Below are 14,764 nucleotides of genomic sequence, written 5' to 3'. Positions count from 1 at the left end.
AATACAAATTTAGTTCAGCCACAAATTCAGCTGGTAAATGTCAATGAAACAATGCAATACGTCTGTCTATTGGATAAGAGGTGATCGCATCAAACTTTCATGTGCTTCATATATAGCATCGATGAATTTTGGTCTTTTATTGAATGAAATAATAATAGATTTTTTTTAATACACGGGCGTTAATATATTTGGTCGCGAATATATTTACTAGCAACCTGCTCGCGGCTTCGCCCGCTTGAACTTTATGATTATTTAATCAATGCACTAAAGTATTATGTTTTTTGTTTTTTTTTTAATGTTTGCAGCGCACTTGTGATTTCTAATGTAATTTTAAAAAGAAATGATATCATATTATCGTAATACTTATATTCATTAAGAATTCATAATTGTTTTACATAAAAATTCGACTAATACGGTTATTTAAGATCGATTCAGGAGTTTTTTAAATATATATGTACGAACTTTTTTCTTCATCCCTTTATAGTATGGTGGTTTTTAATTTGTTGCAATCACCACATAATAATAAAGAATTGGTACTGTTTTTAAAATCCCGATTATGTAATCAAAATCCCGTTTAGGGTAGCGACATCAGAGCGTAAAAAAATCCTCGAGTGGTAGTCGAACCGACAACCTGCCTCGTTTATATGCGCGCACACATATTTGAACCTCTGCGCCATGACAGACTAATTAATTGACAAAAAAAGTCTAAAAGCCACAATATATGCTTCCGTATGTTTACAGACCCAGAAAAAACACTCAATAGCAACTTTACACAATGTACCTTCACTATTCCCAACTCAGGAAGAAATGTTTCCTTACCGCCCAATGAGCGAGATTAATGAAGTTATTTGCTGTGGTAATGACGTTAATATGTTGTTACGTAGTTGTTTTTGCACGTTCGCTTCGTGAAATTAACAAATTATGGGCGATGATTGTGGATTATTTTTAGCGGAAATTATTATTTGGATGGATTTGGAATGGATTTAGTTTTGGAGATAAACTTTACATAGAATAATTTTATTTTTTAGTTATTTATTTATAAGGAAAAATAGTAAAATTAATTATTGATTTGAAAAAACATAAAAAATGATATAAAAACCAATCAAGTCTCTAAAGAAAAAAAAAATTGTAGATTGGCTACAATCAGAACATTCAATCGCTTGCGTTTCATTGCATAATCATAAAAAGATGCAAACACGATATCCATGAAAAAATTTTTATGATTCAATGATTATTTTTAGGGTTCCGTACCACAAAATGAAAAAAAGTAAGCCTCATAGGATCACTTATTTAGGCTTAAGATCCATTTAAGCACAGAAAAGTCCAGCTTCTAAGTCAACGGAACCAAAAGGTACAAACTTATATTTGTAGTTCATTTTATAAAAACTTCCGGTAGACCTACAGCCATGATGTTTTTTTAAAAAAAAAACAGCTTCATGCTCTATCCCGCACACAGCAGGATAGGCAGACGAATAGGTTTCCTCCGCCTAAGTCAAGTCACTCCGTTCCCCACTTTCCGCTTAATTCTAATTTGAAATAGGTACATATATATTGCGTAACATTATACAAAGGAGAACTCAATGATACTTACGCTGATGTATGTACGGTAAACAAGTTGTTAATATTATGAAAGCGTTTAACATTCATTGGAAGTAAACAGTTAGTTTACTTTGGATTATTGATTTTAGATTTCAATTCTATTTATATATAAAGTAAGGATATTGCAGGATGATGTGTGTTTTGTGCTTCGTCCTTACTTAGAACGTTTGAGGCCAGTCGTAGCGCAGAGGTAAAAGCTTGCGCCTGGAGAGGTGATAGATTGTGGGTTCGATTTCCACTAGAGGAGATGAAATATTTAATGTTTTTATTTTCACGCTTTGGCACGAAGCGCGGAGTTGAGTTCCGCCACTCAACACGCAATGCTTGAAGAATTTGACGTAAAGTGGGCAACGGAAGTTTCTTAATGGGAAAGGAGTGTATTAATAATAGGTTCCTAGGTTCCCTCTGCGTATCCTGCGTCACGACTGGTACATAGAAAATTAGTGCCAAGAGGTTTTGAGTTTGCCACTCATCCAACAATAGTAAACAGTTCACGTGAAGTGTTAAATAAACAATGTTAATGATCAATATAGCAAATATATTGTACAAAGCAATTAGCGCGCCAGTTATGTTTACACGAATTTAATATAATGTTGGAATAAACACAAATTTACATTATAAATACTAAAATTTAGTTGAAAAGTGAAAATGTTAACTTGTGGTCGTGGTAAAGTTGAGTGATTTGACACTTATTCCCTCATAGCAGGTTAGGCACAGGGAGTCAAATATTAGGGGCAAATTCTGCCTAGTTTTCGAGGCATAGCATATTGAAGGGTGTTGATATTCAAGTAACATCCTATCCTATCCTATATCTTATAAAACAAAGTCGCTTTTTGTGTCTGTCTGAACTTTCTAACTCTTCTTCTTCTAAACCACCCAACGGATTTGGATGCGGTTTTCACCATTAGGTCGAGAATTTCTCAGAGAAGGTTTATATATAGTTTATTATTTGTACATTCTTATGTAAATTAACATAAATACGATAAATGTGTATAAAGTCCTACCCGTTGAGACACTTTCGCGCATGCGCTGCTTTAATGGTAAGTACTACATGAAAAAAATGTACTGTTCCTCTTAATAAGATCTACAAAAAAGTCCGCGAGAGCATATTCTTATCTTTTAAGAATAACGTGTGGTGATCATTTTTCTGTCTAAAAATAATAATTTCAATATATTTTTTATTGTGAGGGATATTTTTCCATAATGGTATTAATCCTTATCCTTTAAAATACTTTATTAATTTTCTACGTTAAACGAAGATAAAATTTGCTTTTTACAATATTTCGAAATTGCGAATAGTTTTACAGAAAAACGCATTTAATTGTTGACACATCCCGCCGTTGACACATCAGCTGTATGTTACTCAAGTTTCACTTATCCCTTACTCTCAGCATATAAATAAGTATATTAGTTACGTTGGCCATTTAATGTAGACCAAAAATGTTTTTTACTGTTTTTCATTTTAATAAGTACTTTAGAAGTTGTTACAATATCAAAAAAATCCTTGCTGCGAAACGGCTCGCCACTCGCCATGCGTCCGCCGTGCCCGCTTGCCTTACACGCATCGGTGGTTCAGTGGTAGAATGCTGGCCGGCCACGCGGGCGGCCCGGGTTCGATTCCCGGCCTATGCATTCTATTTAATTTTCCTCACAGGCAGCCACGTAGTGCTTGCTTTTCATCAGGGACAGAATACCCCCTTCAGCATTAACCACAAGCTCGAAAAAAGAAAACCCGCCTGCCTCTATAGCAACGAAGATTTAGATGCGTTTGCACGTATTGGATAATTGGAGTTGAATGTATTATTTAAGCGCGATATATTTGGTTTCACATTTTTTGTAGCAGTTATTAGTAGGTAGGTTTTTGTTTATAATTTCTTCCGTTTAAAAATAGTCATTTAATTATCTAAAATAGTCATTTAAATATATTTTAATAAGTACTTGAAAAGATTAGTAGCACAGATTTAAAATTACGGTATCTACTAAAAAATCGTTGCTGTGCAAAACAATTGGAAAATCCTTATTGAAACTACAAAAATGCGGGTTGCATTAGGATTTAATTAATTTTCACATTATCTTAAGTGCTTTGCAAACATACATTACATGAATAAACCAGTAGTTAAAGCGGGCGAAGCCGCAAGGGGGTCGCTAGTGTTTCTATATATTGGCAAAAACAAAAAAATATATTTGCTATTTATATTGAAAATAATTCAAAATCATATTAAACAATATATTAATCTAATGTTACACTTCTCTTATCATAATCTAATGTTAGATAATTCAAAAGAATGAGTCATACTCATAAATAGATATATTATTATCAAATAGCCTTCAGTCGAGCGCTGCTGTCGAGCCATGAAGATCGACAAAGTTGCTGTTGTGACCGGTTCTAATAAGGGAATCGGTTACGGTATCGTGAGAGAACTGTGCAGGCGTGAAGTTAAAATAGTGTATTTAACTGCTCGAGACATAAAAAGAGGAGAAGAAGCTGTAAAAAAACTAAAAGAAGAAGGATTCTTTCCATTTTTCTACCAATTGGATATCACTGACAAAAAAAGTGTAGAAAATTTTGCCAAACATTTAGTAAGAAAATATTCATATATAGATATTTTAATAAACAATGCTGCTACTACACCGGAGGATTTTAACAAGACAACTTATGTTGACGCTAAACGTGTTATCGATGTAAATTATAGAAGCTTTTCTAATATTCAAGAATATTTATTTCCAATACTAGGCGATGATGCAAGAGTTGTAAACATCTCTAGTGATTGTGGTCATATTTCAAATTTAAAAAACACCTATTGGATTGAAAGACTTACTAAACAAAATTTGGAAATCAAAGATATTGATGAATTTGTTGATTGGTTTTTGGAATCAGTTCAGAATGAGACATTGAATGAAAACGATTTTGCTTCCACTTCTTTCCTCGCTTATCGAATATCAAAAATTGCTATATGTGCCTTAACCAGAGTTCAACAAGCCACAATAGGCAGAAATATATCAATTAATTCATTACATCCTGGTTCTGTTAAAACTGACATGACTATGCAACATGGAGATTTTTCCATTGATCAATCGAGTAAAGCTCCCGTTTATTTGGCGTTAGATTGCGACCAGTCTCTGAAGGGGAAATTTATATGGTATGACAAAACTGAAGTCGATTGGGCTGATCCAAATGTTAAATTGAAGTGCCAGGATAAGGAAGAGGTGGACAGGTATTTTGAGGCTGTATCGAAGACATAATAGTATTGGTTTTCAATGTTATTGCTTTAAAGTAAACAATTTTATATTTAAAAGTATATTTTTTTTATTGGTGGTGGTCATTCAAAGGAAGCTTCATTTATCTCATAAATAAATACGTAACAGAATCACAATATCTTTTATTCTCTATTGTTATCAGTATTCCTATCAACATTTATTGAGTACTCCTATACCTAATCTTGTAATGAGGACAGTGATGGCGAAGGGCACTTGGCTAATAAGTGTGTGACTGTACGCTCGACTGGTTGCGGGTTCGATTCCCACACGAGAAATTGAAATATTTATTTGAATTTACATTTTCATTTCAAGGTAAAGCGTGGCGTTCTGTTCTGTCACTCAAAACGCAAACTTCTGGAATTTAGTGGAAAGCATCTTAATACTATTCCCTCTGCTTACCCTGCTATGTGCGTGATACAGCGTGAAGCTGATAATATTGATATAAATTATTTTAATAAGTATTTATATATGTATTCAGTAAAAAATACGCCATCGACAATTCATTATACAATAATAATAAAAGCAAAGATTTCAACTTTCAACGTTGCTAGTAAAAAAGCCGATAAGTTTCTGTAGCGAACCAATTATTTTTGCTCCTCATTTCTGTAAAAACGACTATCGCATCCAGAACAGACTACAGAGACCATTGCGGATCGCGACTGGATAATTGGACTGTCAGTTGTGGTATTGTCTTACCTACGACCTGTAAGCGAGCTGACGTCTTGCATTAAATACTTTAGTTGTACTATAATATATTAGTTTTTTAAATATATATTAGTTTTTTATTAAAAAAACGTACATAATATAAAAATGTTTGCAAATATTTCAATGCACATGGGGTGGGTTCAATCTATATGGAAAAAATATTTAGATATCTTTAACTTATTTTTATTTCCAACTTTCTCAATTGACTTCCGCTTATGCCATCGCCAAATTAATTACTAACAGCTAAATGTCGCTTATTATAGAAGTTTAATTTTTGATACGTATTCTTCACTTCCGGTACAATCAATCAACCAATCAAATTAGCCTATTCGGGTCCACTGCCGGATATAGGCCTCACCCAGGGTGCGCCAAAGCTCCCGATCCTCCGCCTTCCGCATCAAGTCGAAGCCAGCAACCTTCTTCAGGTCGTCGGTCCACCGAGCTGGAGGGCGCCCGATCCGCGGTCTCCACTGAAGGACTCGTCTGCTCCAACGGCCATCGGTCCTTCGACAGATGTGTACTTCCGGTACAATCGATATTAATTAGTCAATATAATAATATTTAAATAAGTATCAATCAAACTAATGAGTGATCATTGCAAAGAATATAAATAATAATTTATGAGTAGTTACTGCCGCTTACAGGTGAAAGAGGATGATTTGACATACACACTTAACACACGGCTAGGTTCAATAAAAATAAAGCTAGTAACTATATCTAAATACCATATAAGTGGATGCTTGAAAACAATTTTTCTGCATTATTCTCCATCCACTCTAGAATAATTAAAATTCTCTTCTTATTATTACCATTCTCTAAAGCTCCAATGTTATATGAGCAACAATTTGTATCATATGTTGCCATAAATTGGATTATTATATCGATTTCTGAATTTTTTTCTGCGCCTTACTTGGCATTTTACTCACCAGTAATGGTGGATGATTCTTAATATAATAGAGAAAATGGTGTCCAAATAAGCTCTTGGTTATTGTATTTATAATATTTATTTATAATTTAATATTTATAATATTATATTTATAATATTTATGAAACTTTTCATTACGAATAATATTTGTAGTCCTTCAAAATGTGAAAATTACAATAACGCCTCGCTAGCTTCTCCACTCGTTATAGGTACACTGAAAAAGCTAAAAACTCTTATATTTTTTTGTGTTTTTTGAAAATGATTAAAAGTAACACCCTCCTCGTTAAAATGTTCAGTTGTGGGAGTATTTTAGAGTACTTCAAGTAAAAATCTTTTACTTACTAAGGATGCTCGAAACACATATCTCTGTTTAATGATAGTCGAAAAAATACAGAATAAATATAACATATTTCACGATGTCATACTAAAATCTTATTTTTTTTCAAGTTATAAAGATGTACTGCCTAGGTCTGTTCTAGACACAGTGCTTAAGAGTGGATAAAATTAATCGTATTTAATAAATCTGAAGAAAGAGAGACCAGTCGTAGTGCAGGTTCACGAAGTGTCACTATAAACGTTAATGTTTGTAGGTTCGATGATATGAAATATTTATTTAAATATTTATTTCTTCAGTTTGGTATCGAGGCAAAGCGCGGCGTTTAGTTCCGCCACTGAATATGCAATGGCTCCAGAATTCGGCAGGAAGTGGGGAAATAAATGTCTTACTGGGTTTCTTTTTTCTGTCTACGATACTGTGTGCGAGATAAGTAAGACACTGTGTTCCTTCCTACCCTAAATCCCTAAATATATTAAGCCGTAACTACATGCGTGTTATTAAGTCCTTATCTCACTACAATAGCTTTAAATAAATATATATCAATAATTCCCACTAACCGAGACATATTTTATCAGAGCTAAGGCCCAAGGTTAAATAAAAAGCGAAATACAATGGAAAAGCAAAAGTAAATCTTATTTTTATACCGAACTCATTTAATAAGAGTATGAAAAATACGACCTAGAATGAAATAACTTTCTGAATATTAACATTAGATATTTAACTTGATATTCAACATGGAGGTTACTTGGGGTTTGTATAATAAATATTATTCTTGTGTGAAGTTGAAGTAATAGAAATGATATTCCTGGAAAATAGGATGTACCTATCTTTAATATAATAGTCCTTGTGACGCAGTGGCATATCACCTAATTGTAAACGGGACGGTTGCGGGTTCGATTCCTATTCAGAGTCTCTTCTGAGTTCAACGTAGTCCTTAATGGGCCGTAGTCCTTAGTGGAAATGGGATATAAGAAAACCAAAAATATCAAGAATTTTAGGTCACTATTTTTTGTCGTTTATATATCTTTCTCTGAATTCGTAGTACCATAGTTGGGACAAGAATCAATATAGTATGGCTATGAGTTCAAGCCTTAGTTACTATCTGCATCAGCATTCGTCCACTTTTAAATATAAGCATCTTCAATAACACACCACTGAAAGCCGGACCATTGAGAGTTGTGACTCTCAACCTTTCAACCGTTTGTGATATTCAACCCGGCGTTTGTAAATCGAACGGAAATTGAGAAAATAGACTTATGTGTGTCTTTGTCTACAATCTCTCTCAATCATGAATCTAAGAAAGTTATATGAAATTTTAATAAATTTTCATTTGGCCGCCAATTTGGTTTTGTTATCAAAAATTCCTTCACCTGAGTGGAATTAATATAGATTTTTTTATTATCTAATATTGAAAATGTAAAAAGATTGGTTGAACGCAATCGCAGGAACTACTGGTTCAAATTTAAAAAATCTTAATGTGTCGGATACTTTATCGGGGAAGCCCAATAAATTAATTAACCATAATATCACGGTAAACGTTTCAATGTAGCCCATCGTACAGTTAGTACTGTACGCTTATCTTAGTGATATATTAATCATAGTTAAACATTAATCTTAGTTAAACACTAATCGTAATTATTTCCAATTGACCATGGAAACGTAGCTGAAAGTCTAAGCCAGTCCATTATAAACGGATTTATAGCATAAAGTTTTTAATATCTTGCATCTCGTAGAGCATAAGTGAAATTCTTCTCTAAAATATATATACAGATAAATATATATACATTTATGTAGGTCACTTTAAAATCTTTTTCAACGACAATATGTTCCAGAATCCTTGTTATATAAGAATGTCTTGCGGGAGTATATGAATATTTTATATTGTCTTTTGTGAACGTTTAGTGTGAAAGGTCCCTATTTGTTTTCCGTCATACAACTCTCATGATAAATATTATATGTGTTTCTGTTGTCAAGTTTAAAAATATTTAAGGATTCTTTTAGTAGTACAGAAGAATTTGTTTTTTGCGACGAGGCCGTAGTGGCTTAGTGGCGTAAGATACGATGTCTCGAAAATTAAGCAGATAGTGCCATATTTTCTGCACAATTTCCGTGTATTTTATCACTAGGTTCCCTCAGACTGCGCGGGAAAAAGCGTTGTTTCTTTTATAATTCGAGAAAGTGAAATCAAAATTGTGTGAAGGTAATAAATCGATTTGGGCCGTTTCAATGTGTTATTTCTTTGGAAATTTCGTGGGAATTTGTTACTTAACTTGCAAAAAAGAAACAATTTCCTTTCACAATAAATAAAAAAAACAAACAAGTTCTTTGCATAACAAAATAAATTAAGCAACAAAAATACAAACAAAAAAAAGCAATACGACATTAAAATGTCACATAATTTCCATTGAAATGTCCCTCCAAGACGAATTTCCTCCAGTTAACGCATTCTGAGATCTCATCATGTAAAAAACCGACTTTTGAAGACGTTCTACAAAACAAAGTAAACCTAATGGAGCGAAATGAGATACGAAAAAATACAACGTCGCCCTTATCATCCGATTCCTCTGTCGTCGAATTCATTGAATTCTCCCGTTTTTATTTTACGATCTCGATGTCGAGAAGAACCTAGTCAAATGCAAATGGTTGTTAAATTTAATAAGAAACATGAGTTTGTTCGTACTTATTTAATATTTTTTGTCAGTTTTAGCAAATAAAGGAGTTTTAAATTATTTGATACATAGTACTTTAAAACAAGTGATAGTAAGGTCTAAGTCGGAGTTAACCAAAATGATTAGAAATGCATATAAAAAGAAATATGTATTTTTAATATAAACAGCTACGAGAATATTTTGAACCATTTTGCCTATAAGAAGAATACAAAAAAATCATAAATTTCCATAAGTATTTGCAAATAAATAATACAAAAAGTCATAACATTAAAACATTTCCTTTTGTTTCCATTGAAATAGTAAAATACGTCTCGAATTTAGAAATTTCAAGATTAAGGAACGAAGTATCGAAGAATTTTCATTAGGCGAAAGTGGAATTCATTTCCCCGGAGTCGATCGAGGAATTTAAAGTTCGTATATTCTAAGGGTATCGGAATTTTCATAATCAATCAAATTCCGTTTGTTTGCCGTCAAGGTACGCCGACTCGACGATTTGGACTTTGAAAAATCAATTATAGCGTGGGATGTTAAGTTATAATTTTCATTTGTATCATCGAGATTGGTATTAACATAAAATTGTATAAATTATTTTGATTATCTTTATTGTTTGAGATCTTCTTTGAGCGTTTAATTGATTTCAGTTTCTTTTGTTGTTTTGGCGTCCTTTTTGCACCGCTCAGATATTTATGGATTTTTCAGTTTGTTGTTTGTATATTGTATAAATTACAGTCGTTGTAATGTTATTTTTGAAAACAAAACATTTGTGTTGTCTAGTTATTATTAGAAACAGTTTTTATATAGCCCAAGATATAGGGCCCCCAGATTTACGTCATTTTACCAAAGCTGAAACTGTGAGGATTAGTAGTATGCGGTAGGTGATAGATTACAAAAAAAGGAAAAAAATATCACCTAACTCACTTAATACCTACTTTTTTTCCAAGCTTCGCGATAGATACGAGAGTATATTGTAGGGTAGGCAGAGGGAACCTAGTGGAAAGGAAGAGGGAAACTCGTGGCATTGCATGTTGAGTGGCAGAACTCAACGCCCCGTTTTGGCTTGAAATGAAATGAAAATATTAATTCATTCCTCTAAGTGGGTATCGAACAACCGTCGCGTTTACAGCCACTCGCTTGTACCACTACGCCACGATAGCCTCAATACATATATAATGTATGAAATATTGTACGTATGTATACGCTTGTTTATATTTTAAAAATATTCGTTCAAAATAAACAAGTATCATACAAAATATACGTTCTACGAGTACGAGTCTATTTAGAACACAGCTTGTGAAGGCGCTACGGCACGAAACAGTTAACTCTAAAACAACAGTCCTGCAGAACACTTATGTAAACAAAGCCGCGGGCGAGACCGAGTACAAAATAACACCCGAGCTTAGGTTTACGAGTCATTCACTCCATTGGATTTTTCTTCTAATGAGAGGGAAAACCTTTTGCTGCGTGAAGTAGATTGTAATTTTTTACATTTTCATGCTATATCTGAAAGCTGAGCATTGAAATTTCCCGTTTTTGACTGTGTCATTCCTGAAGGTAATGATCTGGTTGGGTCAGAAGATTACCATAAAAATAACATTTTAACTGGCTTTTAATTGTTTCAGAGTGTGAAATCATAGAAAAGTATATATTTCAAATTATTATATTCGCATAAAATATCTACTGTAGAGATTGAGCTAAGAACAGTATTTAGCACCAATAAGGTGAACATAATTTTAAAGTTAGTTTCACGCTTCTATTCACGTAGAGTATAGGCAGAGGGAGCCCTAGTCACTCTGTTCCCCATTTTTGCTCGATTTTCGACATGTTGAGTAGTGGAACTCAACGCTGTGATTAGTTTACCAGAGTGAGGAAATGAAATTAATGTATATATAAATATATATAACCTTAACATTTAGGTTAAGCCTATAAATAGACTGAACCATAGCCATTAAAACAAGTCAAATCAATCTAGCCGCAATATTTTCATTCGATTTCCTAGTTTTATTTCCGCAAAGAGTAAACTATATTCCGAAACGAATGGGCCAGAGTTTACGGGTGCTTTTCTGTTGAATTTTATTCAACTTGTGTCAACTATTTAGCGAGGCCCCCATCCCTGGGGGGTGGTAACGGACGGACGCGTCAAGTTATATTGGCCCGTCCTCCGTAATATTTCATAGTGATTTGTGATTTATTCCCCAACTGTCCCGAGTTAGAATCGAGCAAACAAATTGATTCAATACGTCTTCCTGTCCGAACAACAATTATTTGTGTTGGAAACTCGTCTACTGTGTGAAATTGTTATTTCTATACAAATATGTAACTGTCATCGTTTAGGTTATGTTGGGCGGTGTACTATACGGGTCATATAACAACGATATGGGTCAAATACCTAATAATTGCTAGAATTAGGTAAATATTCAAAAACTGGTCAAGTGCGAGTCGGACTTGCCCACTGAGTGTTGTCAATTCTTGCCAAATTTCATATTCAATGCTATAGAATAAGGTTGACAAATTTAAGAATGCGAGTGTATGTACTCGTTTTATGAGAAACGAACTGTAAATATATATTTGTAATGATTTTTTTTTATTTATACTCGTATTACAGTCATGGTAACGTTATTTTTGAAAGCTAATAATTAGTCATATCAATTAGGTAAAATTAGATAAAATAATTTTTCAATTTATCAGATAAAATAATTTTTCAATTTATTACATAAAATATTTTTTCAATTAGGTAAAATAATTTTTCAATTAGGTTAAATTAGATAAAATATATTTAGTGATGGCTTGCGCATATCATCGCCGCACATTATGAAAACATTAAATGATCCAAGCAATGTATGAAATATTTAAAAAAATATAATATATATAGCTTTTAAACCTTCCACTTTCACATAATAAAATCCAAATAAAGGAAGTTTCTGTAAAAAATTGGTACACTCGCATTCTAAATGTATGCGCATACATTTCCCATCGTTAGGATTCCACTCAGAATGCAATCTAAGATAGTGTTGCTCTAGATATGGAAAATATGTCTACATATAATATATATATTTCAAATTAGTTTTGCGTATTTTATTATTTTCTCTGTCATTTAAAATTTTTTTTTAACAGATATCAATGTAATCTGTCGTATTTTGTCTTATCAGAGCAGGAAGATGATAATACAGTCGTATATAGAGTATTAGAAAGTAGTCGATTAATCGAATGATCGCTTATCCGAACCACTACGTCCACCGGAGAACGAATAACCCCGAGAAGTGACCAGGATCAGAGCAGGTCATTACCTACATATTTGTCTGTATATCTTGCGTGATTTATTACAATAATTATGCTAAATATAGATAAGAATAACTCCATATTTAAGTGTGTGCTAAAATAGAAAACGCTAGAAAATTAACTTCTGTCGTATGCAATAGATGAATGTGTGCCCAACTGCCCACATATTTGAGATAGGAAATTTAGAAAGAGTAAATTAGAAATTAGACAAGTTATTTTTAAATAGGTATAACATTAAAGCTGTTGTGTGATATTTATATAATAATTGATAGAAAAGATTTATTGTATCTATGTACTCTTGTATGTATGATATTATATTCTACATATAAAAAAATATTTAAAAAATGTCATATCTAGAAAGTATTTATCGTTAAAATAAGTTACTCGTGTGGATATAGAATATTTTTATATTCTAACAATAGCTCTTAATAATTGGAAAAGGTATTTATAGAAAATAGAACAATTGTGATGGGTTGTGTTGAGCCAACTTCGCCTAGATATTTTATCTTTTATTATTTTTACAGATATATTTTTATTAAAGTTTCATGTTTATTATAACTCTAATAATTCTAATTAGGCAGAGGGAACCTAGTGTTAAGACACTGCGTTCCATAACTTCCTAACGTCCTTAACGCCGAAATCAGATAAAATATTGACACTATTGTTTAGTTATATTTTTGTATTACAAAACACTTACATAATATAAGTATTTTTTTTTTAAATACAGAAACAGTTTAAATCTAATGAATAAATACAAAAATACATTTTATCATTTTAATTATATAACAATCTACATAACAGGCTTTAGTTTAGTCCTAACATTACTGGGATGCCTCTCTTAAACCTTTTTCGACGTTTGCATAACAACAATGCAATTTAAGATTAGGATCTGTCCAATCTCTTTCAGATTTGTCGAACCAAATGTATTTTCCTTTCAGTGATTGATCAGCGTCCAATGCTAAATAAACAGGAGCGACACTTGATTCTTCCATTGTCAAATCACCAGCATTATTTGTCATGCTTGTTTTAACAAAACCTGGATGTAAGGAATTGATAGATATTCCTCTTCCTAATTCCTTTTGTTGCAGTCTCGTTATAGCACATAAGGCAACTTTAGATATTCTATAAGCGAGTAATGGCATTTCTTCAAAATCAGCCTCGTTCAAAGTATTATTCTTCACGGACTCTAAGAACCAATTTACGAAGGCGTTCACATCATCTGCAGTTATATCATCTTTAGTTAAGCGATCGATCCAGTACTTATTTCTTAAATTAGATATATGACCACAATCACTAGACACGTTGACAACACGCGCGTTATCTTTCAAAATAGGGAATATATGCTTTTGAACATTGAAAATACTGAAATAATTAATATTGATGACATATTTAGAATCATCATAGGTTGTTTCAGTAAAATTTGATGTTATAACACCTGCATTATTAATTAGAATATCGAGCCCTCCGTGTTGTTGTTTCAAATAAACTGCAAATTCTTGTACACTGTTCTCATCAGTCACGTCGAGTTGATGAAATACCGGATTATAGCCTTTTTTCTTTAAGTTATCTACTGCATCTTGTCCACGTTTCACATCTCGTGCTGTGAGGTAAACTACTCCAACTCCTCGTCTGCATAATTCTTCAACAATTGCATATCCAATTCCTTTATTAGAACCTGTCACTACTGCCACCTTATCCGCCATGGTTGTCTTATTTGTTATAACTGATCAACCGACGATTATAACGTGCCTTATAAATGTATTATTTTTGATAAGGCAAGATAATTGCGTAATAATAACTTTCACGTCTTTTGTACATGCGTTGTTTGTGTGATTACATCTTTGTGTTGATTATATAATAAAATAGTGTAATGTTTTTCAAAATATACGAAAAATATTTGTATCCTATCTATATATATAAAAGGACTTGTCCTCACTGACTGAGATAAGATGCAAGCACAGCTGTAACCGCTGTGCGTAAAAACGTGAAATTTGG

At 32.7% G+C, this 14,764-nt stretch overlaps 2 protein-coding genes across 2 annotated transcripts; one reads left to right on the top strand and one right to left on the bottom strand.

Annotated features, from left to right (window-relative positions):
• Positions 1 to 3,922: 3,922 nt before the first annotated feature.
• Positions 3,923 to 4,909, top strand: LOC146539647 (carbonyl reductase [NADPH] 3-like). The gene has a single exon (XM_085208304.1). The coding sequence runs from the start codon at positions 3,952 to 3,954 to the stop codon at positions 4,840 to 4,842; it is 891 nt and encodes a 296-aa protein (XP_085064430.1). The 5' UTR covers positions 3,923 to 3,951; the 3' UTR covers positions 4,843 to 4,909.
• An 8,614-nt stretch (positions 4,910 to 13,523) lies between these two features.
• Positions 13,524 to 14,482, bottom strand: LOC146539646 (carbonyl reductase [NADPH] 3-like). Its single transcript, XM_085208396.1, has one exon. It carries the CDS (start codon positions 14,470 to 14,472, stop codon positions 13,591 to 13,593), a length of 882 nt encoding a protein of 293 aa, XP_085064522.1. The 5' UTR covers positions 14,473 to 14,482; the 3' UTR covers positions 13,524 to 13,590.
• Positions 14,483 to 14,764: the final 282 nt, after the last annotated feature.

The sequence above is a fragment of the Heliconius melpomene genome, chromosome 4 (assembly GCF_056956725.1).
Source record: "Heliconius melpomene rosina isolate 202511_hmr_F chromosome 4, ASM5695672v1, whole genome shotgun sequence".
Classification (NCBI taxonomy): domain Eukaryota; kingdom Metazoa; phylum Arthropoda; class Insecta; order Lepidoptera; family Nymphalidae; genus Heliconius; species Heliconius melpomene.
The sequence above is the reverse complement of the archived record's forward strand: the minus strand, read 5'-3'. Positions and strand labels throughout refer to the sequence as shown.